The sequence below is a fragment of the Phasianus colchicus genome, chromosome 9, assembly GCF_987193195.1.
Source record: "Phasianus colchicus chromosome 9, bPhaCol1.hap1.1, whole genome shotgun sequence".
Taxonomy (NCBI): Eukaryota; Metazoa; Chordata; class Aves; order Galliformes; family Phasianidae; genus Phasianus; species Phasianus colchicus.
Genome location: NC_143444.1, coordinates 24,324,231 through 24,349,795, shown reverse-complemented (window position 1 = coordinate 24,349,795; position 25,565 = coordinate 24,324,231). Strand labels below are relative to the sequence as shown.

Sequence of the window (25,565 nt, the reverse complement as noted above, 5' to 3'; positions counted from 1 at the left end):
CCTTTGTTTTTCTCCATCTCTGTGCTATCTTTCCTTCTTCTCTCTCTCTCGAGAGCATGAAAGCAATCATTTTAAAAAGGAGAGAATGAATCATGTTCGATTTGGGTAGGTTTTTTTTTCTGCAATAAGCTGTAGAAGAGCCTTTGTTGAGTTGCTGCTGGCAGCATCCAGGCTGCTTACAGCAGTGTGGGCACAGATGAGGGCCATGTGAGTGTCTGCACAGCTGAGGAAGGACAACCTATGCTCTGTGCAGCTCACAGTGAGCAGCCTTCCTTCCTTCAGTGGGCACCAGCTCTGCAGGTTGGCTAGTTTATTAACGTGGGAGCCAAGACGTTGGCTGTGCTTGCAGCAGGGTCTAGCATATTTGCAGAAAGATGCCAGCAGTATCTTTGGGTGCACACAAGGTCTGATAGCCGTGTTATCGCAAAGATGCTGAAGATGCTCTTTGAATACACCAGCTCTTACACCTTGAGCATTCCCACCTCTCAGAGGCTCAGCACCCTTCCGCCTTCCCCCCAAGCCAGGAATTACCCCCCTGCATCCCCCCAGGATGCTCAGCACCTGACACCAGCTATTTGTTCCATTCGCAAAGCGCGTTTCCAGCCTTTAGCATTTAAGTCCCTGCACAGCGAGCACAGCCGTTCCCAAATCTTTGTAGGACGGCTGTGAGCCGCGCACCGGGGCTCGGGGCTGCCCCTAGCGGGGTGCAGCCTTTCTCTGCTAGGGAAAAGGGGCTGTTCTGCTTCGGGCACCTCCGGCGGCTGAAGGGGCGGAGGCTGCAGCCTTCAAGTAGGAAAGGGAGAATAAAAAGGAGGCAGGGGGAGAGGCGGGGAGGTTGCCGGACAGCGGGTGGGGCTGGAGAGGAAGGGGAGGCAGCGAGGATGCGGAGCTGCGCCTGAGCCCCTCCTGCCCAAGAAGGAGAGCATCAGCTCGGCTGGACGGAGGGAAGCGGGGAGATGCGGCCGGGCTCGCTCGGCACCTTCTGAGTTCTCATCCAGCAAAGTTTCCCGAGCTCGGGGAGGAAGAGAGGGAAGGCGACATGGGAGAACCTGCTGTCCTCATTCCGGCCCCGCCGGGACCCGCTGTGGCTTGGGCGCTGCTGTCTGAAGGCTGAAGGGGACCCCCGGGGCACCTCCAGGTAACCATCCCCGCTCCCACCCACCGCGGCTCTCCGTGGCCCCGTAAGGGACTTTCCCGAGCACTTTGCCCAGGGAAAAGTCTCGTGCTTCCCCTAAAGGCTTCTCCTGCTTGCGTTCGCGAGTCTGTGTGTGCTCAGGGAGCGGCTGGAGCTGTCTGAATGGGATTTCTGTGTGCTGCTCACAGCCGCTCCTTCGCTGCCCCCTTTGGAAAGGGGACTGGGACTCCTTGGGGGTCTGTTCTGCTGTGGTGGGAAGATGACAGCTCCATCCCCTTTGCTACAGCTGAGAGGGAACGAAACGTGCTGCTGGCATGGCTTTAAAAGATAGCTATAAAATGCTGCCTGGATATGTCAGAATGTCCTCAGAGCTCTAGGAATTCACAGAGCTATGAATAAAACCCTCTGTTTGGCCCCATGAGGATATAGGGAGGGATGAATATTGCCCTAGAAGGAATCACTCTATCCTCTGGATTTCTGGTTCGGATATGCAGCTTTTTTTTTTCTCCTCATCTTTTTTCCTTTTTCTATTTCACTCTCCCTAGTAGTGATGCTTGCCACCAGTTCATTTCAAGCTGAGATGTTGTTTGGAGTAGAACCCCAGATTCTAACTGATAAGAAAGAACTTGTTTCACACAGCCCCCAAAAGAACTTTTCCTAAAGGAAAAGAAGTCCATCATTCTGGACAGGACAATGGAAAGAAAGCTGGTTATTTTGGAACTGGTTGATTTGACTGAAATGAAAGCAGGAAGGTAAAAGCTGCCAGATTTCCTCTGGAAAGATAACAGTGAAGGCAAACACCCATCAGTGGGTTCCTGTGACTGTAGAGGAGGTGGGGGGGGGAAAGGGGGACACCCTCTCCCCACGGTATCAAATCTGAGCTCTAGAAGGTGATAGAATTCAACCACAGCCATCAACACACACTGTCAGGCAGAGGAACTGAGCTGCTGCTGGTTGCTATCAGCGCAGCCTTGATAGCAGCCAGAAACCAGCATGATCCCTTTGGAGTAGCTACAGGTGACAGCTGCTGTGTGATGGGTGTTTTTTTATCCATCCCTTTAGAGCCCAGATAGCTCACCTGGGAGCAGGGATATTCTCAAGGAGCCAGGAGAAAGTAAGTCCTGTGGAGTGAGCCTGTGATATTATTTAAGTTTGTGGATGCTTAACCAGAAGCTGCCTTGCTGGCAAAAGGGGCAAAAATGGTGCTCTAGCTCATAGCTGTGTGCTGAGGTTCCCAAGCAGAATAAAAAGATGCTGTTGGAGAAGCACAGATGTTGTTAGCCTGCCTGATGAAGAAAATGCCTTTCCACTCTCACACATCTTCAATTCTGAAACGTTTTCACCTGCAGACTCTTTCCCAGATGACGAGGAGCCACATCCTTCAGTGTGTCCATCCCTGTCAGCTCCAGGTGATGTCTCACTGAGCAGGAACTTCACTGAAAGTTCACTGCTGCACTTCTATTCAGCTCTAAATGAAAGCCTGAGCAGAGGCAATGAGATATGGCACTGGAGATAGCAGCAGAGAGCTCTGCCTCAGCTGGAGGGATGGGAAAATGTGACACCCTGGGAAATGGCTGGCTGATCCCACTGGCATGTTGGTGGGTAAGGGTTTCTATTTCCTTATTCATTTTTCTGTTACTGGTGTTTTGTTAGTTTGCTTTTTAATGTAGTGGCTGCAGAGTGTTAATAACACAACAGTGATTTTGGGCTCTTGCATTAGAAACCTGTGTGGTATCAGTTTTCTCTCTGCAGTCTTTATGAATGTGATTTGATAGCAGAGGAGGAAAGAAGCTAAGGAGCCAGGCAGGAAAGTATGAGAGAGCAGACTGTTGTTGTTTGCAATCAGGCTGGGATGAAAATTGCCCTCCTGCCTGTAAAATCAAAGGCACCACCAGCAAACTGCTGGCAACTTGGCTTCTGAAAATTTGAGTTCACCGAACTTTGCTGGGAAGCCAAAACCAGCTCCCAGCATGTGCAATAATCTCTTCCATAGACACTGCTGTTGTCAGTGAAGGATATGTATTCCCGCCTTTGGCCCTAGGAAAGGGTAGATTCCCACACAAGCTCTCTTCTAACTTAAATTTCTCCTTTGCCATGATCCTGCATCCAGGAGCTGGTGGTGCTCCTGCAGGAAAACTGCATCAGTTTGGCTTTACACTTGCTGAAGCAGACAGACTACCTGACCCCTTCTACATCATCTCCTGTGATCACACCCAATGCAGTGTGATGCAAGGTAGAAAGTGCAGTCTAGCAGACTAAACCCCACAAATGCTCTAGGGACCCAGATTCATTTTTCCACCTCATAATTGACTTCTGTGAGTGTAGATGGAGTTAGTCTTGCTACACATTTAACTATTGGCTCAGGTTCTCTTAATAATTGACTCAACCTGGGCTGGGGATTTTCTGGCCCCAAGCTGGGCAATTTGGGATGTCCTGAATTGCCTTCTGGTGCCTTTTATTGTCCACTAGCCAGAATATTGGCCTGGATGACTAGCATCAACTACAGGACAACTGAATCATGGAGCAACCAATCCCACTTCTTGTTGTAACTCGGTACCCTTATCCTCCTCTAGTGTATTGCATTCACACTGGGGTGAGGGCTGTTCCTAGCAGTACTGGGTTTGCTGTTTTAGATAGGTGTTGTCTGGGTGATGATGAACAGTGTGAGGCAGAGGCAGAGCCAAAGCCTTAGCTCTGGGCCATCATGTGCTTGGATTCAGTTGGGCTCCATCCACTGGATGGCTAAAGCCATTGGGTTAGGGAGAGCACAGATTTGAGAGCAGGTTTGGATTTGCACTTTGGTACCAGCAAACATGGAGAAGAGCTGGTCCCTTTGATTGGTGGTGGAAAGCTGCTTTTGGTTTCTTGCTGTAACAGTTGCATGCTCTTTTCTTCCTCTGTAGTGATTTCAAGGGAGCAGAAGACCACAAATAGCCTTCTCAGCATTGTATGTACCCTGTAAGGACTGAAGTGACCTCCAAGACTCACCTCAACATGTTCAGTGAAAAGAGCAGTGCCTCTTTGACCCAGAAACCCAGCCAGAGAAAGACACGACCTCAGGGCCTCCCCTCCCCTGCCCTCTGCTGTGCTTGTGGACTTTGCATCATGCTGGCAGGGATCAACATCACTCTAGTGGGAGCATTTGCATTTGGGACCTTCCTCCCCATGAACAACCCTCCCATCATCATTGGACCCATCTTGCTGGTGGTGGCCTTCACATTCTTTGGTGCCTGCTGCATCTGCAGCCGGAGGCCGCCTGCTCATGGGGCCAGAAAATCCAAACCAGGTTCCAACATGGGTCTCATCAAACCTGGCAACACTGCCTTTGAAATTGAAACTAGTGAGCACACGGTGCAGGATACCACTGCTGTTCAGCTGAGCCCCACAAATTCCCCCATCTCCTCAAAAAAGTCCACACCAGTCCACGAGAATGCGAAGACTTGCAAACTCTTCACCATGGAAGGCAATGGGCCAGTGGCCAAGTACACACCAGGAGGAGAGGCAATACAGCTCAACCTGCCCAGGGACCTGGCCACATCCTAAACCCAGGCAGAGTTTTGTTAGCAGCCAGACAGATGCTGCAATGGGTGGGTTGGAATCTGAGGTGTACCATTGGTCAGAAGTGGGGGGGGAAAGTGCTTGTGACAGGCCAGCAGGCAGACAGGCTTTGCTGAATCAATTGAAGGAAGAGGGATGAAACAGCATGAAAATCTTTGCTGATAGGAACATGCCCATTAGTTGGCTTAGCAAGGAAGACTGCTAATGATGTCACTGTAAAAGGATGAACTGGACAGTTCCTGGGGAAAGACTGGCTTCTGGGAGAAGAGATTGGAAGAGGAGGATGAAATAATTTGTCTAGCAGGAGGCAGCAATGTGACGGCTACATGGGGCTGACAAATGACAGCTCTTTCTCTTCAGAAGTGAAGCAATTCTTGGATATAATAGAAGCAGGAATGCAGTAAATTACAGCTTGCTGCCACTCGGTCACAAGAAGATTTCAGCATTTTAGGGCCAGGCTTTGTGGCAGTAGGGACATAATGTATGTGTTTACTATTGAAAACGCGGTGTGAAGCGGTCTCCCTTCCTTTGGAAATCCTTGCCCCATTTTTCCTTCCTTTGAGTGACTTTGCCATCTGTTATAAGAGACAATTAATCGTGGGGATCACAGTTAGAGTTGGCATTTTCCTTGTTTTGAACACGTTGGGTTGCAGTGGTGCTGCTCAATGCAGGGTGTCTCCTGGAAGGTCAGCATGGCTGAATCCTTGGGAACAAAATCCTGGGGTAAATGGAGGCTGGGAGGGCCCTGCAAATGAAATCTTTGGGCAGTGCTTATGCCCTGTGTGCTTGGGGAGGCATCTTCCTTCCTGTCTTTTTATGGAAGTTGGGCTTGGGATACATTCTGCTTGGGACAGGGGACAAATTGCTGAATGGGCTTCAGTAGAGCTGTGCAGGAAGATGTATCTTCTTTCCTGAGGAGGCTGCCAGATCTATTGCATGCAGTGGGCAACCAGGTATGGAACTCCTTGCTGCAGGAAACTGGCTGCTGAAGATGCTCCTGGGCTTGCTGGTCAATGGGATGAGTTTGCAAAGAGAATTCTTGAAGAGCCACTCAACACAAAGGTACCTTCAGCTCAGACAGATTCTGAGCTGTGCACAGGGTGCTGATTATTGCAGCTGTTGTATTCTTCCCTGATAAGAAGTGCTGTGCTAGTGGAGCTCATTTTCTCATGAAAATTCACGTATTTGGTGAGATGTGGGACCAATGAGGAAGGAGACCCCTGGGAGGTAGCAGCAGGAGGATGGATTTTGAGTGTATCTTGTCCAAAGTGCTCCCCAGCCTCCAACACATCATTGCTTAGAGCTTCTTGAGCTGGAAGTGGTGCCTGTATTAAGCAGCCCTGAATGGATTCCTTCTTCTGTCAAATTGTATCATCCACGATCCTGCAGCATGGAGTTGCACAACTTAATGAGAGGCCGTGTAGATCCCTGTCCTTGTTTTATTTTCAGCCTGCACCCTACATCTCCCTCTTGAATCCCCAAACTCCTGGATTAGAAAGGCCAGCAAACAGCTTATGCCTTCCCACTGCACTCAGATTTTCTTGGGTCTTCATCTCATTTCTTCCAGTCATCTGTTTCCTATGGTCGTTCACACCTCTTGTTGTTAGAGGGAGGCAATGCTCCCAACTTGGCCAGCAACTCATTCAGCCCAGAATCAGTGCTTTGCTAGGCTGACCTTGAGGCCAGTATATAGGTATATGAGGTGCTGGAGGGGCTGAAGGGAAGATGCTAGAGGAGAAGGGAAGGCTGAGACGTGGCTGAAGTTCTCCTTGGCCACCAGCAGACCTCTGCAAAGCAGATGGTGAGGGCTGTACAACTGGTGTGTTGGGATAAGGGATGGCAAATAGGTATCACAGAGGAGCTGTGGTAAAGTCCATACATGGGGTCCTGGTTGCTCTGGGGAGCCATCATGGAGCTGATGGCTGAATTTCATTCTTCTATGAGAGGGAAGCGAGAACTCTGGCTTGAATTCTCCAACGGTTTGCTGCCTTTGTCAGTTTCTTCTACATCATGGAATTGCACTCATGATTTTTAGCCTACTGGCTAGGAGGAGCAGAAACAGAAGGATTCATGCCTGGGAAGATGTAGGCTCAAATCTATGCTTTAGCCTCCAGGTCCTGGGGAAATCATTTAATTGCTGTGCGCCCAGCTGCCTGCCTGTGCAGGAGGGAAAACAGCTGCTCCCAGCTCTGTAGAGCTGCTGTAATGATGAGCAACACTGGGAAGCAGGAGGGTTGGTATCAGCACACCTGAATCTGCAGACTGCTTGAAGGTGGATGGATCTGTATGGTCTGATCTCTGCATGATCTCCTTTTAGAGCTTGTTTTTTAGGTGATCTCTGTTTCCAGCACTGACTTCTGTTTGGATTGTGGGAACTGCAACACTGAACTAAAGGCTCCAGTGGTTTTCACCTGCTGGTAATTGCTATAGGAAATAAGCAGAATAACTTGTTGATCCGGGTTTGGCTCTCAGGTTGCTGGCTCACCAGCATTTTGGAATAGCACACAAAGCTTTGAAGGTCCTTCAGAGGCATTGCCCACATGAACGTAGGTACTGCAGTGCTTTTCTTTGGGCACTTGAAGGCAAAAAGTGGTAAAATCAAGTGGTAACCATGCAAATTCCTCTTCTACTCATTGAAGGCTTGAAAACTGAGTCTGGAGTATGTGTACTGGAATTGCTCCTTATTGTGGTTGCACCATAGAATGCTACCAGTGATGGGTAAAACAATGGCAGATCCCACACAGGAACACCTGCTGCTTTCCGAAGCATGGAAGCTCTGCTTTTTCCTTTTGATATCTTTTTGGGATTTCCATATCTGTCTGTAACTGTGATTGCCTGTACTAACGTCTTTGTGAATTTGTGCCTTCTTCTTGTGTAGCAAGAGACAGGGCAGCTTTCTTGTGCTCTAAGTCACAGTTTCTATTGTGAGAGTCTTTTTTTAAAAAGGAGAATACTATTTATATATGTGCAATGTGGATTTTGGAAAAGATAGACTCATTAAAATAATTGCGCTCATTAAGCGTCTGGCTTGCCTGCTCTTCCAGTCTGTTGGTAGCTTATGGGTGTGCCCTAAGGTAGCCTCTTTGTTTTTATTGTGCACCATGCTGTTCTGCTTGATTCTCCAGCCTGGGCAACTAACTTCAAGAGAAGGGCATCCTTAGGAGTTCATGTTACACTTGTTCTGAATTCAGCTTCTCTGGCAATGAGAGCTGTTTTCCAACCTTAATGATTCTAAAATCACCCAGTCCAACCCCAACCCATCCCCACCATGCCCACTGACCACATCCCTCAGTGTCACATCCCCATGGTGCTTGAACAGCTCCAGAGATCCTTTCCAGGCTTGACTATAAATGTTTAAACTGTGGTATGGGGAAGAGTTAGAAACTGTGTGTGTGTAGGATGGGTGCTGTCAGCTTTCTGTGCTCCTTCTGGGCTTAACCCAACGCTGCTTCCTGGAGATGAGGCAATGAGGGACAGCATGTGGGAATAAAGAGGATTTGAGAGTTTTTCAAATTCACCCTGTGAAAGGACTTCTCTCCCATGTGCAGCCAAGTGATTTGATACGAGAAGAAATCTCTGTGCTCCAGGCAGGCTGGCTGGTTAAAGACCTGGGAAATGAGCTGGCTAAAAAGGCTCCACTGACAATGCGTGTAAAATGCAAACCTGCTCCCTTCAGAAGGGATTTCTTTTGACCTTTAGAAAGAACTTCCTAGAAGGGCTTTTCTTAAAGTAGCACCAGAGAGAAAAGCACAGAGGAGGGTTTGCTGATCATCTGCTGGTTCTCTCCAAGACCTGCAGCATTCTTGCCACCTCCCCATTGCTATCCCCAACCCTGAGCTTCTCTCTCTATCTGGAAGTATAACCTAGAACCATTACATGGACTACAACTAAGCTTTTCTAGTTCCAAGCCTGAATTTATTTGTATTTGATTATTTTTTTTTTATCCTTGTGCCAGCAATGTCTTTTGTCCAGGATACCTCCAGGAAATGTTTGCCTTTGAAACATTTCAGATCTGTTGCAGATTTTCTGCAGCCTGTGATGGGGCTGAACTGGCTGACCCCCTCCATCCTTCTCTCCTGTGGGATGTCTGCTGTTCCCTGAAACCTTCACCTTCCTCTGTCCCCCATTGCTCCATAAGTGCTCATGAACTGCTGTTCTTTTGCAGAACTCACAGTGAAATTACAAACCTTCTGGGGTTAGAAATGGGGCTATTTTTTTTTCCCTAGGCAAATCCTAGAAGAAGAAGAAAAAAAATCCATGAAAATGCAGAAATATCCATGAAAATGTGAAGTTTATATTTGCAAAGTCCCTCTTAAAAGAAATATATAACTGAGCTTTTATGTCATTAGTCTCCAGTGCATCCATAGCGAATGTGCTCAGCGCAGAGGCTGAAAGGCTGCTTTTCTCCAACTGCCAGATGCTGTCAGTGTGCATCAGAGTGACCCTCAAATGTGGAACATGGGTGACTGTCCAGCTTATGGACCCTGTGCCTTTCCAGGGAGATCTCTCCTGCTGAAATCCTTGCCTGGGTTTCTGGTATTCACTTGCTGTGTCAGAGAACGCAGTTATGCTTGCAGCTCTCTGGCCTGATGGATGTTTGATGGAGAGTGTCTCTGTGTAAGAACAGAAATGGGTTCTCTCTGAAGGAGCAATGAGCTCACTGAATGACCCTGCTTTCTTTGTTTTCCTGAGAAATGATGCATTTCTGTGGCATAACGCTGAGTTTGGCTCTGGGCCACGCATACTTTCATGCGGACTCATTAAAATCATGTCTTTGATTCTTTAAACTCACATTTGTTCTAGAGAGGAGCTGTCTGCTGAGAGAATTAATTCCTCCGACTCCAGTCATCTCCCTGGAAGTGCTGCTGTTGTCTTCGATTTCATGGCTTGGATGATTACTCTTTTCCAACACCCAAGAATAACAAGATTAGGGAATTCATAGCAATGAAGGCACAGAAGGGAGATTGGCTAAAAAAAAAAAAAAAAGAGAGAGAAGATAAATTGAATTTTCCTTTGAAGAGAAAAAGGAAAGGGGTATTTCAGGGAATTACATTAGTGGTGTGATTTGGTTGTGTTGCAACTGAGAGACAGCTGACTTCTGCTCCTCAGGTGTGGGCAGGGCTCTACTGGAAGAGAAGATGTGCAGCTGTGCTCACACTGCTGGATTGAAACACTGCCATCAGAAAGGTGAGTGCAGCCCTTGAGAACAGGCTGCCCAGGGAGGTGGAGGGGTCACCATCCCTGGAGGCATTCAAGAACTGTGAGGATGTGGCACTGAGGGATGTGGTCAGCAGCCGTGGTGGTGATGAGTTGACTGTTGGACTGGATGATCTTAGTGGTCATCCCTAAAGTTAATGATTCTATGAAAACTAATTCAAAAACGTTGGGCCATGTCTGAAGGTGAAGGCGCTGGGGACAGAAGCATCCAGGGGTTGAAATTCCACCATCCATGAGGGGCTGGGCACCCCCTGATGCTATGCAAGGAAGAGAAAGCCAGGGAAGTGGTGAAAATGGAGCACTTTTGGATAATCCAGGCAAGCTGGTGGAGGAAGATGAGACAAAGAGGGCTGTTCTTGGGTGTCAGTCTACAGGAATGCACTGAAATTGTGGATTCTGAGAGTTTGCACAACTGGAATGGGGATGTTCAGAAATGCAGGTGGGTACTGTCGCATCCCAAAAGAGGCATGAGCTGCTGTGTGGGATGGGGTGAAAAAGGCCCCCTTGGAGGGTCTCGTGCTAAAGGGAAGGGCTCTTCTCTCATGACACTTCAGCAGGGTAACGCTCACACCATCATTAGGCTTAATGCTTCTGTTATTTGTGCTGTCAATTCTCTTAATGGTGCTCCAGCAGCATGGAGTGGAGTGAGTCATGACAGTAATTATTAACCAAGCTACGACACTGAAAAGGCACCCAAAGTTCAACGCTGCACCAGCCCTGCTTGATGCGGATGGAGAGTGTTCATTAATGAGCAGGTGCTGGGGGGGGGGGAAAGGAAAAAGGCTGTGTGATGTGAGATGTGTTTTGCTGTGAGAATAAGACAAAACATAGCAGCAGGTGGAGCCAAGGGCTTGCCTCTTGCTTCCATTGTCCCCGTGGTTCTAGGGGCACTTGGGATGCAGGGTTTTGCCTCATCAGCAATGTGATGGGATCGTGGCTCAACCCTACCCACCCAGCAGTGACTGTCTGACTGGGAGAAACCCCATCTGTGCATCAGCTGGACACACATGTCTCTGCTCACCAGTTGTGTGCAATCTTCCATCCTCAAAGCCATGCAAAACCATCTCATGGCCTTCAATCATTTTCCAATTAATTCCCCTGGCTCCAGACCTTGTTTAAAGCTTAGGGGCTTAAATCTATTTTCGCAAATGCTATTTGCTACTCCAGAAGGTGGAAATTAGGAGGCTGTATGAGGAAAAGCACAGTCTTGTGTGCACACTGCTTACTCTGGCTGGTGTATTGTGCAGGATGAGTAAATCTCCTGAAATGCCTGTATAGCTTTATGTCCTGGGGGCAAAGATATAATTTACTGTCTGCTCTGCCCTGAGCTTTGACTCCACTCTGGTTCTGCCCCTGCTGTACTTTGCCGACATACTCCAACTGGACCTGTTCTGATGAAAAGTTCTAGACAGACTTTGAAGTGGATTTTGTGGTTTACTTTCAGTTTATTAGAGAATCAGAGAATGGTTCAGGTTGGAAGGAACCCTTAAACATCATTGAGATCCAGCCTCCTGCTGTGGGCTGTGTGCCTCCCCCCCCACCAAGGTCAGGCTATACAGAGCCCCATTCAACCTGGCTCTGGGCACTTCCAGGGATGTGGAGTTGGACCTGCAGTGATAACTGTGCTCCTGAATGGAAATAGCTCTGTGCAGCCTCCTTGCATTTTGCCTCCAGCTTCCCCAAAATTGAAGTTCTACAGCAGCAAAAATGAAAATAATCATAAAAAAAAATTTCTCTGTATTCTTGGCTTTAATTCACTCCCTACAATGAGAGCTACTTCGGCTGAGGAGGGTGAGTGGCTTTCAGATGTGCTATTTATCAGCTCCCTGAATGTAATCAGAGCCAGTGTGATCTGATTAGATGGCAGCAGGACAGTGCCATACATCCTGCATGCAGTGCTTGGGAGGAGGAGGGGATGCAGTGCTGTGCAATCCTCCCATACGGGTCATAATGTCATCCTCCCTTTTGGTTTCTGTGAACAAGGTGAAAGTTCTTGATGAAGCTTTTCAGTGTCTACCAAAGGCTGAGCCTTTAGCTGCTTCCTGCTGGCTGTGCTGAGGCTCAGAGGACAGAGACCTTATTGCTCTACAATGCCCTGGAAGGAGGTGATGGTGATGTGAGGATCTGCCTCTGCTTCCAGGTAACAGCGATAGGATGAGAGGTAATGGCTTTAACTTGCTCCAGGGGAGGTTCAGGTTGGATATTAGGAATAACAACTTCTCAGAAAGAGCAGTGATGTGCTGGCACAGCTGCCCAGGAAGGTGGTGGGGTCATCATCCCTGGAGGTGTTCAAGAACTGTGGAGATGGGGCACTGAGGGATGTGGTCAGTGGGCATGGAGGGGTGGGACTGGATGATCTTGGGGGTCGTCTTTTCCAACCTTAATGATTCTGTGATTCTATGTGCTGGAAGAAGGCACAGCAGAAGGGTGATGTCAGAGCTGGGAATTAGAAGAGAAGCATGGCAATAAGGTGGCTGAGAAGCTTCATGCTGCTTTCTCGCTTACTTAAAATTTTGTTTGTTTGTTTCCTTTTTCTCTCTCAGCCGGATCAGCCAGTCTAATAAAAGAGATTGCCTCTCCCTGTAAGCCTTCCCTCTGGAGACTTCACCACTCTGAGGTTGCTATAACAACACCCGAGCTCTCCACTTAGGTGGAAGGGATGAGGTGCTGGGAGGACTGGGAGAACATAGCAGAGCTGCCAGGATGTGAGCACCGTGCATGCAGGGTGGAAGCACGCCTTGTTCACAGTGCATTTCTATGAATGTGGTTTGGCATTGTGCTTCACCTCCCTTGATGCTGGGGTCTCTTTCAAGGAGTTAAATTCCCATCCTGTTCCCAACAGAAAGGAAATGGGTGCCACTTTCTCTCTGGCTGCAGCTTGGAAAGGTTCTACCCTACCCCTAAAGCAGTGTGTGAGGACTGTAAAGAGCCAAGAAGGGCACAGGAGAGGGGAAGGAAGGAAGAACTGCCAGTAGACACGAGTAGGGGATGTTTGTGCTGGGAAATGGTTTAATGGGCATGTTGGGGATGGGTTGGGGTTGGACTGGATGATCTTAGAGATCTTTTACAACCTTAATGTTTCTATGAAATAGTAACTCATAAGCAGGCAAAAAAATGGCAGGAGAGTTCATCTGGGGTAGCTACAGCCACCTACAGACGGGGCACTCATCTCCACCCTTTATGTTCTGTTCAGCTGATTGCAAATGCCACAGCAAAGCTCTGCTAACTTTGTCAGCTGAGGGTTTATTGGAACCAAATCTTCATTTTTCCCTCCCAAGTTATGGATTAGAGGCTCTGAATTGTTAAACACCAGAGGATTGCCAAGAATAGGGAGTCTGTTAAGCACTCCAAGAGCTGGGCATTAGAGAAAGTTAAATTATTATTCATGGATCCACTGCAGAGCTGAATATTTATGGTTCAATATCGTTTTCTAGAGTCTCATCATTTCTTATGTCAACTATACTTTATAGACATGTCCACGGGGAAAGAATTGACTTTTGTCTCGGGCCCAAACTAAACAAGCTCAGGCAGCGATTATTTGGGTTTTTGAAATAGTTGGATAATTTAATCTCAACATCTATTGATCCCTTTCAACACTGGAATCCTATGACTAAACATCTGCAAGGCAATTAACAGCCTCGAGTACAAATTCATTACAGATTTATCAATAGGCTCTGAGTTTTAATCTGAGAAAAAATTGTCTTTTAGTCTGCTTACTTTGAGATATGTTTATATATGAAGAAAAGCAGCTACGTGAAGATAAAGGTAGGTTAGAGGCCAACCTGCATCAATCCACATGGTGCCTGATACGGAGTAGAGGAGGGAAAAATTTTCAACAAAACAGCCACCATTTCCCCTTAAAAAATGTGTTATTAAAAAAAAAAAAATTAAAAAAAAAAGTTAAAAATTCTAAAGTTTCAACCAAACCCCAATGGTGATGGCAATGTTGGCACTGGTTTGTGGCTGTGCTCCCGCCTGCTGGCAGCTGCTGCCCGCAGTTAGCAAAGTGATTCCCACACTGGGTAATTAATTGGCACAATCTGTTAATGAGGTTTACAGTGTACTTTGTGGGCCATCTGGACAAAAGATGATTTGCGAGGATGACTGCAATGTGTCCCTGCCTTTTATCCTCGGTAATGATTAAATATGGACTAATTACCAGGGGGACAAACCAGTTACAAAGAGCAGGGTCTCACAGCAATGGCTCTGCATCAATGGGCAGGAACTGCTGCTAACAGGAAAACCTGTGTCCTTAAGGCATAGATCCTGTGGTGAGCTTGGCCCAAGGCAAAGCCTGAGGAGCACTGAGGATGCTGTGATGCTACAGGATCACGCAACAGGTGCTTTCCAGAGAGGTGGTGGATGCCCAGTCCCTGGAGACACTCAAGGTCAGTCTGGATGGGGCTCTGAGCGCCTGATGGAGCTGTAGATGTCCCTGTTCATTGCAGGGGAGTTGGACCAGATGGCCTTTAAGGGTCCCTTTCAACTCCTATGATTCTGTGATTCTATGCTTTGTCTTTGCCAGTAGCTCTACAGGATCATCCCCAGCCAAAATTTGACTCGCTCCTTGCCGACGTGGCTGTAAATACAAGACAGAAGATTTTCAGGTTTTTTAAGCGCTGCAATTCATCACCCCTTAATACAATAATCACCAGGTGTCTGGGGGATTATTTTGGTGGAAACAAGGATTATTGCAGTGTAGAGGGTGAGAAAAAAGATAAAGACAGCACCATGCCCCCACCCTTCTCTCAGACCCAAAATAATGTGATATTTGTGTCATCACCATTTGTCAGAGCTCATTTGCCTTGCAAGGAAATAAAAAGTGCTCAGCTCCAATTGATGCAGCAGGGGATACATGAGTGCCTGGAATGGAATCAGCTCAGTCAATCATGTGCAATGTAAACCCTCTGTGAAAACACCCCGGATCCACTTTGCAAAATGACTCCAATAAATGACAAAACAATATGCATGCACTCATAAGGAAGGAAGAGATTAAACAAAGACCTGGAGCTTATAAACATCTCTGCTCTAGGGTAGCAATAATATACAGCAATAGAAGCCTGACTGATGGATGTTTTAGCAGCTTTTGCAGTCAATGTTTCAAATGTGTTTGTACCCAAAATGGTTCCCAGTGCATAAATCTGCATGCATGCTCCATCAGATAACTGACTGCAGAGTGATGGCCCCCAGTCAGCATGTATTTATTTCCTCTAACAACATGGCTTTTTCCACTGCATCTGAGCTGGGCAACCTCAGTTCCTCTAATAAGCACTCTGGTTATGTACTTTTGTGTAAAAGTTTTTATTGTTATTTTTTGAATGTCAGAATGCTTGGTTGGCTGCTGGGAAAAAGACAGAGCAGCCCTTCAGCAGATGAAGTCAGGGCAGAGTTATACAATCATAGAATCGTTTGGGTTGGAAGGGACCTTTAATGGCCATCTGGTCCAACTCCCCTGCAGCACACAAGGATACCTACGGCTTGATCAAGGTAAATAGAGGTGTCTCTGCACACCTCTGGCTCTGGCATTGCCTTCCCCTGTTCACTGGGTACAAGCCTCCACTGTTGAGAGTTTGTGCATGTGACCAATGCTCTGCAAACACAAGTTCTGCATTTGTACACACTTCAGCTCTAATGCTTTCTTTACCCTCCTGATTCCCTCCAGGCTTCCTGTTAAGGCAACAGGATTGCTTAACAAGGGGGACTCATTGCTGCCTCCTCCCACTGTTCTGGGATTGAATGCTGTTTTATTTATAGGCAGGATACAAAGCTGATGGCCCCGGATGAGGAGCTGCCAGAGCCAGAGATGGAAATAGTATCTGTGATTGACCTAAATGTTCAAGGCAACCGCTGACAGCCCAAACATAGCACAGGAGCAGAGCTTTGATGGGTAAATGGGAAGAAATTTATACCCAAGGCTGCAGGAGGAAACCTTGGGGAACAAAACAGCCGTCAGCCTTTCAGCAGCAATCACTGGTGGTGCTCAGCCAGACTGCATCCCACTGCTCTGCCAACCTCCCTGAACTGCAGACAGCCCCCAGAATAGAGTCCTGGTTGAGGTGGAGGTTCAGTCTGGATATTAGGAAACATTCTCTGAAAGAGCGGTGATGCAGTGGCACAGCTGCCCAGGGAGGTGGTGGGGTCACTGTCCCTGGAGATGCTCAAGAATCACGGGGATGTGGCACTGAGGGACGTGGTCAGTGAGTGGGGTGGGGTGGTGTTGGACTGGGTGATCTTTTTCAACCTTAATGATATTATGATTCCATGAAAGCTATTGTCCACAGCTTGGATTTGCCTGGTTTTGACACCTATGGGACCACAGCCTTTCTTGCAAGCAGGAAAATTCTCCTCCTCAGCATGCTGCTACAAACCAGTGGGTTAACAGCACAGTGCAGAGTCTTTACTGAGCCTCCTCTATGGGCATCCAGCAGTGATTCCTGTCTCTCAACTTCATCTGCATGACATCTCACAGGCTTGGACTGCTGGAGCCTGTGTTCCAGCCACGATTATTGCACACAATTTCCCCCCTCAACTGCTCTGGCAGGTAATAGAATTATCCTCCTTCCCCGTCTTGTCGGCCAGCCTTAATTCAGTGATAAATCTTTGTTCCATGCAAAGAGATGGGCAGGAAGGGAGGGAAGGAGCCGAATTGCCACAAACAGGGAGCTAACGAATGCTAATGAATTTACAGGGATTACACCAATCCTTCAGCTAAAGCTGCAGAGCCACACAGTGACACAGACCCATGCCATCCGTCTGCATCTGGCTGCAGTAAATCGCTCACAAGAAAGCCAATCTGCCCTTTGGTGCAATTAATTTGGCAACAACAGCAACAAACCAAGGTAAACATTCCACTTGGCTGCAGGTGGAGGAATGGGCAGTGACCTCAACCCAGTTGGAAACCCATCTGGCACCATGGGAGGTCCTGTGATTCCCCCAGATCCAGCCAATACACAAATTATATATATATGTGTGTGTGTGTATACATATAGTTATATAAATGTTATATGGATCTTAGTATTTTTTATAATTATATATTCGTGTTTACGTAAATATACATATGTACATATCATGGATGTTTATTTTCCAAGATGATGCAGTAAAAAAGGGCTTTAGCCTGCCTCTTGCAGAAGTCTGGCAGCAGAGGGAGCTCGCTGCCCTTCTATGAACGATTTCTCACCCATCTTACATGTCCTGAGGTTGTGGGTCCTCTGCACCGGTACGAGTGGATGGAGAGCTGCGAGCTCGTCCGTCGCTGGGCAAAATCTGCTGGATCTTCTCGGTTTGGGTAGATGCCAGCCATTCCCATGTGGCTATTTGTTGCGATGTGCTGCCTACAAACACACTGTGCAAGAGTCCCAGCCCCGGAGCATCCTTTAGTGATGTACCTGGGGAGATCTATCTGGCTGCTAAAATATCACCCAGGCACTGGGATTTTGGAGAGATCTGCTCTCCACTGGGAGGTTTGCAAAGGGCAGGAATGATAACAACAACAAAAAAAAGTGTCTGCTAATATAAAATACCTTGAGTTTGAAGGGGAAAATACTCAGTTATTTTGTCTTTCAGAATTTTGAAAGGTTTTTAAAATACAAGAAGCACAAGAAAGAAGTTTTCTTCTCTTATCATTTTTTTCTTCTCTTTTCTTTCCTTTCTTTGCTTTTTTTTCCCTTTTTTTTTTCTTTTCTTCTCTACTATTTTCTTTTCTTCTGTTTTCTTCTCCTCTCTTCCTCTGTTTTCTTCTCATTTTTTCTTCTTCATTTTTTTATTTGCTTTGCTTTGCTTTTCTTCTCAACTATTATATTTTCTTCTCTTTTCATTTTTTCTTTTCTTCTTTTTTCTTTTTCTCTTTGCTTTGCTTCTCTACTTTCTCTTTTTTTTCCTCCTCTCCTCTCCTCTCCTCTCCTCTCCTCTCCTCTCCTCTCCTCTCCTCTCCTCTCCTCTCCTCTCCTCTCCTCTCCTCTCCTCTCCTCTCCTCTCCTCTCCTCTCCTCCTTTCTTGTCTTGCCTTCCTTCCTTCCTCCCTTCTCCCTTCTTCTCTTCCTTTCCTTCTCTCTCTAACTCGCCTTCCTGCAGCATTCAGGTAGGAGCTCTGCACATCTGCACCCCTCAGTGCTCAGCCACAACTCCCAAGCAGTCCCTGAGTGACACGGTAGATGGCACTCCAGATATGATATTCTGGGCCTAAAGCCACACTCCTGAAGTTAAACTAAAATCAAAAACCTGGAAAAGTTCCGGAAAGCTTTAAGCCTCTTAATTTAAATACAGATGCTGAATGTCTGGGAGAAATTCCTGACACTTGAAGCCGCTTTTCCCACCTTGTTCAATAAGAAAGGTCCCTTCCCTGAGTTATCAGCACAGTCGGAGTGTGGGATCCCAGCAGCAGGAGGTAGCTGAACGCAGGGAGATTTGGGAAAAGGCAGGGGAGAAAAGGGCACGGCTGGTTTCATTATCAGTAATAAAAACTAATCCTTCTCTCAAGAAACTCCTCACCCAGAAAGGACCCGGAGCAAAGCTCGGTGGAGAAATGGCATTGGATGTGGGTGCTTTCTGTGTCAGGCTGCTTCCAGCAGAGGTGTGAGGCTTTGTGAGAAGAGCACCACATCCCTGACCCATTTTCACTTCAGCTGCATGCAGGACTCCTCTGCACATCTATCTCAGCACTACATGGCCACACAGAGGATGCTGGGCAGTTGCAGTGGCACCATTATAGAAATGCAATAGGAAGCACAGATTGTAACAAAAATAAGCAAATTGTGGCTAATTTATTTCAAGTCCTGCTGAGCATCAGGATGGGTCATATTGGGTGCCAGCAGCCACCACAGGTAGAGAAGCAGCAGGGCGTGGGCTCACTGCAGTCATGATACAGCTGTAGAGTCCAGCAGGAGACTGGCTCCATTCAAAGCCTTATTGATCCATATTTATTTGGCCATTCTCCCACCCGGTGTAACCCCAGAATGATAAATACACGGGACAAAAGACATAACATCATCCTCCACAGAACCAAAACATATAGGCATGTTTCTCCTATGTAAAGTCCTCCAGGAAGAAGAACAGGGAAGAAAGTCTTTGCCTCTCAAGATTCCTCATCCAGTTGCATTTTGGAGCACGTTTTCAGAAATGTGTGATGTATCTTGGAAGTTACAAGCACCCAAATCCCAGCGCAAAGCCATGACATGTTTCAACATGCTGAGACCTTCATGTTCAAGGAATCAAGGTTTTCATGGAGGTGTTGCCAGGAAGCATTTATTCCTGGCATTTGGTTGGATATAGACAGGAAATTCCACGCCTCTGCATATGTAGGTGAAACTGGAGCTGCTGAGCTATCCAGACCAGCAACCTTGCTGCCAAAGCTGCATGCAACCTTCAGGTCTGTGCCTGCCTGAGCATGTCAAAGGGAGGCTGGATTATGGATGTCTGCTTCTCACCACCCCTCTCTGTTCTTGTCAGTGGTAAAGGCAATAACAGGACGTTTTGTATTCTGCAGGTTACGTCCTACATCGGTGACCCAGGTGCAAGAAACCTGATATTAAGTAAGCTGGGGAACTTGTGTTTCTTTCTTAATGGGATTCTGGCTGTCATTAATCCTTTACCAAGATGTGTGTTACCAGAAGAAGTCATGTGTAATCAGCAAGACTGATGTGCTGGTTTTTGGATGAAGTATGTTCAGTTGCCATGGTGTGGGAGGTCCTGCTGGGATAATTCCCACTGTGGAGCCAGGGACAAGAAGAGCCAGTGGAGGCACTGAGGGACATGGGTGGTGGGCATGATGGGAATGAGTTGAGGTTGGACTAGATGATCTTAGAGGGTTTTTTTCCAGCCTTAATGATTATATGATTCTATGTGTAGTGGGGCAAATAAGACCAGCTGCCCAGAGCATCTGAATCCTCATTCCTTGAAGATCTTCAAATCTGGGCATGAGCAGCTTGGTCTGAGTGGCCCTGTTGAGCTGGACCAGATGAGGTCCCTTCCCATCTCAGCCATTCTGTGACTGTGGAATTGGGCTCTGCTCAGTACTGGCCCCATGCTGTACCCATCCAAGAGTTCCCATCCAGGTCCCACAGCTCAGCAGGAGGTGCCACTCTTGGAGACAAGTGGTCAGGCTGCTCTGCCTACCTGAAACCCATCCATTCCCAGGGAACATAGACATCTGTCAGAGCTCAGAAAGATTTGCAGGACCAGAAATCTGTTCCATACTCTATTACATACATCAGCTATTTGAGAGCTTCCAAAAGCTTCTGTTTGGCACAGCAGCTGCTGGAAAAGTACGGAGCGTCAGGAGGGCGATGTTTGCACTGAGGAGTACTTATCTCTTCATTATGTGGAATAATTGAATCAAACCTACAGCAAAATTCACAGGCACCCATGTATACAGCAGCCAAATCTCAGTTAAGATAATAAACCCACGTACCCTTCACAAAGGTCCCAATTAATAAGATAATAATAATAATGGTAACGGAATAATAAAATCGTTTGCTGAAGTTCTGCTCCAGCACTCATGTCTTTGGGCTTGTTCATTAACAAATATTAAATAACTCAGAAAAGAAAATCAGGAAAATTTAATAGGATTTTTTTGTTTCAAATCTTTCAGTATTTAAAGAGCAGCTTACAATTAATCAATTAAAGAGCTCATAAACACAAGAACATAAACAACATCTGAAATTTCCTGCGTATTATAAAATGATTTTCCGTAGCGTGGCTTGCGTGAAGAGATTAGCTATGCTTTGCAGCATAAAACATTATTCTGTAAAGGCATTATGTTTCAGCAAACACACCACGCTAATTGTATTAGTGGAAGTTCAGGTGAAGCATAATTCCTGGATTAGAAAACTGAAGACACAGGCTGAACAGTGTGCGTTGGTCAGGAGATCTTATATGGGCATTTTTTTCTTGCATTGGTTGAGCTACCGGTATATATTTCAATGCTACAATCCAGGATGTTTATAAAGGTGCCAGTGTTTTAAGCAGAGTTCAGCAAATATAGTGAAATGTATTATGTATAAGAAAGAAGGAAACACATTTCGTAGTTATTTCAGATATTTAACCAAACCAATTAATTATAGAGTTGGAAATAGTTCTTAAAATCCCTGTTACTCTAAAAATATTCCCTCGACTGGCAATCCACTCGGTTATTTCTCAGATCTGAAAATAATTAACACACACTACAATGGATATATGCAGAACTTAAACGCTGTAACCATTGAGAATGTAATTTTGGCCAGCACTGATATGACCCACAGTTAAGTGTGAGAGTGGGCAGTGCTTACATGGGAAATGCTGACTGTGGGACGCAAAGAAGAAATTCACCCTGCTCCCCCAACCTGCTCTTTGGACAGGGAGAACGTGCACTGAGCATCCCTGCAAAAGGAAAAATGACTTTGTCTTGTCACAGCGATCCCATTTGGGTTTTGTGTGACAGCAATCTACGATAAATAAATAAAAAAAAAAAAAAAAAGGAAAGATCAAACATAAGAAAGAGAAGAAAAATGGCAGTCACCCTGGGAGGACGCTTCCCAGCATATGATAAATTGGAAAATGGACATACAGAACATGCCGACATACATTTTTAATGGCCCAATTGCTCAATTAATTCTTTCCCTTTTCCCTTTTTAATGTGAAAATCGTCATAATTCCTCCCAGATTAGTATAGATACAGGCCGACAGACTCTCCTGCTCAAGGTATTTGCGGGACATAATTCATTCATAAAGCCATAATGCACTCATCTATCATCTGAAATATTTTTTTCTCTTTCTTTTTTTTTTTTTTCCTTTTCCTTTCCCCCTCTCCCGTTTGTGCTTGGGGCTCTTGCTGAGTCTCTGGGCACTGATGTATTAGCTGGCATATGCAAGCTATGAATTATCAACTGAAAGGAGTCAATTATCCACTCTAAAAATGAGTGTCTGGGCACCAATAGCCTAAGGGGCCTTTTTTGTATTTACGAAATGATTTCATGGCAAGTAGAGGTGTGTGTGGAAGGGAGATCGAGGGGGGAGACGGGAAAGGGTTGGTTTTTTTTTTTTTTTTTGGTCTTTTTTTTTCGCTTTTTCCTTGTGTCCACCCCTGAACCAGAGCAAGGTGAGGGAAAAAAATAAACAAGTAAAAAGAACATTTAAAACTTTTAATGCAGTAATCCAAATAAAGTCTTTTCCAGGCGATTTTGACGAGCTGGGAACACGACTCGCCTGGTGGCCATATTGCCTGGGCTTCTCCTCCTCTATCTGGTCTCAGCTCAGCCTTCAATCAAAGCCAGAGCCCAGGCTGCCTTCAGCTGCTAATAGACTGGATAGGAAATGGGATATTGGATAGTTTCGTGGTCCCCAGTCACTGGCCGTGTGCCTTGTCATCTCTGCAGACATTGATTTCTCCCTCTCTCCCTTCCACCCCCTGCTCTGCAGAGAGGCTGGGGTCTACCAAGAGGCAACGTCGCACCAGCAGCCCTCACGTTGAGTTACGCTTAGGGAAATGAGATCATTAGATGGAATTACGGCTCGTTTTGATAGCTCGGTAATAGGTTTTAATGATGGAATTTAACACTGGACCCCCACTAGGGACAAGGCTGATATACATCCAGACAGGTCACTTAATAATCCTCCACTCAGTGCTTGAGTTGAGGAATTCAGGAGGCTCGGAAAACACAGCCCTTCCTAGACAAGCCGATACATCACTGGCAAGTAGACTCTTTGGAAGGCTTTTTGTTGTTATTTTTGAGGTGTTTGATTGACTTCAGACACGTTGTTTCTTTAAGTATGCACGTTTATTTGATCAGACACTTTTTTGATGAGGATTTATTTAGGTGGCAGATGTTTTTCTTAGATGTGAACAGCCTGTTGTGCTCTTGGATGCTAAAGAGCTCATCTGATGGTGAGGTAAATTTTTTGGAAGTTTGAAGAGCTTAGCTGGCCTTTAATGTATTTGTTACTGACAGGTAAATTGCAGGTTAAGTGCAAAAGCAGCATTAGCAGAAGAGTCCTGGCTTCCACAAATCTACCTTGGCCTCTAATCTGAATACAAAAGGAAGGAAGGAATTAAATTTGACCCCTTGAATATGCTGTTCACTCAATCCTAGACTTATTTAGTAAGCTCCCTAAGATGCTTTCTGTTTGTTCTGGCCTCTCCTCAAGCAGGTACAAGAATGTCCACAAAAGAGGGCTCTTTACAGGGAGCAGAGTGGATCAAAGCCATCGCTTTCTGTGTCCCAACAATACAGAAAGGGCAGATTGGAAGCTCTCCTGAAAGATGATTCATTTAATTTGCGTTCCAAAGGCTGTAATACCATGATAGCTGTTGCAAAGCTAGACTCTTCCCAAAAACGAGGGTCCCATGAGAGCCACCAAGCCATGGACCTAATGGCAGGTCATTTGTGTGCTCCTCAAACCAAGCTCAGCCAAGGTGTTAATAGCTGTGACTCCCTACCCAAGTGCGTGAAGTTTCCCAGAGATGGACTTCACAGCAAAGAATAAGGTGGTTGAGCAATGGAGATGATACATGGCTTGTAGCTATATGGCTTGTTCTTACCTTCTTTGCTTTTGAACCTGTGTTAACAACTGCAGTGTCCTTTGTACAGTGTAAAGGAGAGTGCCTAAATAGGAGAGGTGAGAGGAGAGGGTCTAGCAGCTGGGGACGGGCTCCCTGAACATGAAAGACAGGGTTTTTATTGACTGCTGTATCTTCCAAAAGCAACCATGATGTATGTCACTGTGTATGGTCTCTGAGTTTCATAGGTAAGGAGATAGGCTCTTCAGGAAGGTACTTCACAGTCAGAGCAGACTTCTATCCATCAGTGTCAATGAGAAATGTCTCCATGGTGTTTGATGTCCAGCTTAAATTAATTTCTAGGCTTCCTTGACAACCAAGGAGACTAGTTTGATAAAAGACAGTAGTGAGCTAATACAAGCTCTCTTTGTGAGTGTCCACATTTCCCTGGGGGAGGTGCTGCTTTATGGTTAGCTGCCAGTGGATTCCACCATCCACAGCCGTCTCCATTTTGATCATAGAATAATAGGATCATTAAAGTTGAAAGATACCACTAAGATCATATAGTCCAACTGTTATTTGCCTAGTGGTGCCATTATTTCCCGAAGATATATCAGGAGTCAATAGTAGCTTCTAGTGTTAGAACTACAAGGTGAGTTTAGGTTAATGTAATGGATTAGGGCCATACTGGCAGAGCTGAGAGTGCTTCATCCATCCTACCCGTCATGTCAGACCCCTTCTGGGAGGGAATCCAGGCAAGCCAAGGAACAGCACCTTCCGCATCACGGCTGGGAGACTTGTCAAAGCTCAAACTCACTGGGAAAATCCTTCTTTCATGGATATTTGGGAAAAAATGAATTTGATTTTGTTGCTCTTGTTGTTACCACCTGCTAGCAAACCCCACCACTGCAGAAACCCTGGTCTTCCTTGTACTTCAACTTTTATCTTTTTTTTCACCTCTTTTCTTGAACAAAGGTGTCATATGTGATTTGCCAGCCCAGATGATATTTGCTCTAAGTGTGAACTACAGGCTGTGGAAAGCTGTCTGTTTAATTCTGAAATCCCTGATGAAGCTAAGGAACAAGGCCTGAAACAAAGAAGAAACTGCCACTTTTTGGCAAGAGTGCGCTGATTTACAAAGGGCATCCTTCAATTATTTAAGGAGCAGTCAGTAGTGCCATAACTTTAAGTATGAATCAAGTGGCATGACTGAAAAATTTGTCACAGTGTGTTAGATCAATGGTAATTACCTTACTGACATGAGTACTGTTATTATTTTACAGGGCTGCAAACAGGATCATGGACGTGAGGAAACACAAACTGCACTGTGATCAATACTCTCTGAAATATGACTCTCTGTGGCCCAAAATGGAGTTTTCGAGCCAGGCAAACCATTACAGCCTGATTCTCTCTCTGCCTTTAGATGGATACCCTGAAGTAAAACACAGCAGCAATTGGTCAACTTGTTTCAGGCTTTGAACAGGCAAATAGTCACTTATTATTTTTAAGGACAACTGTGTGCAAATAAAAAGTCTGGGCAGCCAAACTCCAGATGAAGAGAAGAGCTGCGGAGGGTGTCTGTGGAAGGAGGGTTCTGGCTCACGTGTGTATTGCTTAAAACCTATGAATAATCCCTGCTGCAAGGCTCATTTAGCATCCAAGGTTTTCAGGTTCTCCCCTAGCTGTAATTTTGAAGGGCTGTGGGACTGCTGATATCATGGAATCACAGTTGGTAGAGGGAGGATCTGAAGCTGCCACCTCCCTCAAACCCAGGATGGCACTTCCATCGGCTGAGGGCACCACGTCTGAGGACATCATACCTCTAAATATGCCTTTCACAGCTGTTGGCCTTCACTGTTCATTGGCCTTCTCTTCACCATCTCTTCAGAGGTGTTCATCTAACCCAAGGCTTTCAGCCACACTCTTCAGCCTGTAAATATGAGCAAGTGCGACTGTGATAAGGAAATAAAGATATGATACTCCTGGTTTCAGTGCTTTGAAAAAATCAAAAAGCAAAGTGATGAAGGGCACAGGGGAAGAGCTGTTCCCATGCTGCTCAACATCTGCAAGGTCATTTATAAGACAGTGAAAAGTAAGAAAAGAGAGATGGCAACTTAGGAATATCTGAGGAATTCCTATTCTTTGCTGTTAGGAGCACAAAGCCTTGGCCTTTTTAGCAGGAAGGCCA

The 25,565-nt window shown here is 46.2% G+C and overlaps 1 protein-coding gene and 1 long non-coding RNA gene across 5 annotated transcripts; both read left to right on the top strand.

The window, feature by feature from the left end:
- Positions 1-785: 785 nt before the first annotated feature.
- Positions 786-11,078, top strand: TMEM275 (transmembrane protein 275). Of its 4 annotated transcripts, none has more exons than XM_031601892.2 (3): positions 786-1,138; positions 2,485-2,544; positions 4,039-11,078. In XM_031601892.2, exon 3 carries the CDS (start codon positions 4,085-4,087, stop codon positions 4,676-4,678), a length of 594 nt encoding a protein of 197 aa, XP_031457752.2. In that variant the 5' UTR covers positions 786-1,138; positions 2,485-2,544; positions 4,039-4,084; the 3' UTR covers positions 4,679-11,078. The 4 variants fall into 4 exon arrangements, with proteins under 4 accessions (XP_031457752.2, XP_090002750.1, XP_031457745.2 ...); XM_031601885.2 differs by having other exon boundaries at positions 787-1,138; positions 2,485-2,733; XM_031601877.2 differs by having other exon boundaries at positions 787-1,138; positions 2,485-2,737.
- Positions 11,079-14,947: 3,869 nt separating this feature from the next.
- LOC149916879 (uncharacterized) lies at positions 14,948-25,320 on the top strand. The gene is made up of 4 exons (XR_016468967.1): positions 14,948-16,451; positions 16,599-16,749; positions 19,391-19,436; positions 24,661-25,320. It is a non-coding gene; the product is annotated as an uncharacterized LOC149916879 (long non-coding RNA).
- The last annotated feature ends 245 nt before the right edge of the window (positions 25,321-25,565 follow it).

Excerpts from the sequence above, each read along its gene's own strand:
- TMEM275 (XM_090146624.1), top strand. The coding sequence starts at position 4,085 with ATGTACCCTGTAAGGACTGAAGTGACCTCCAAGACTCACCTCAACATG.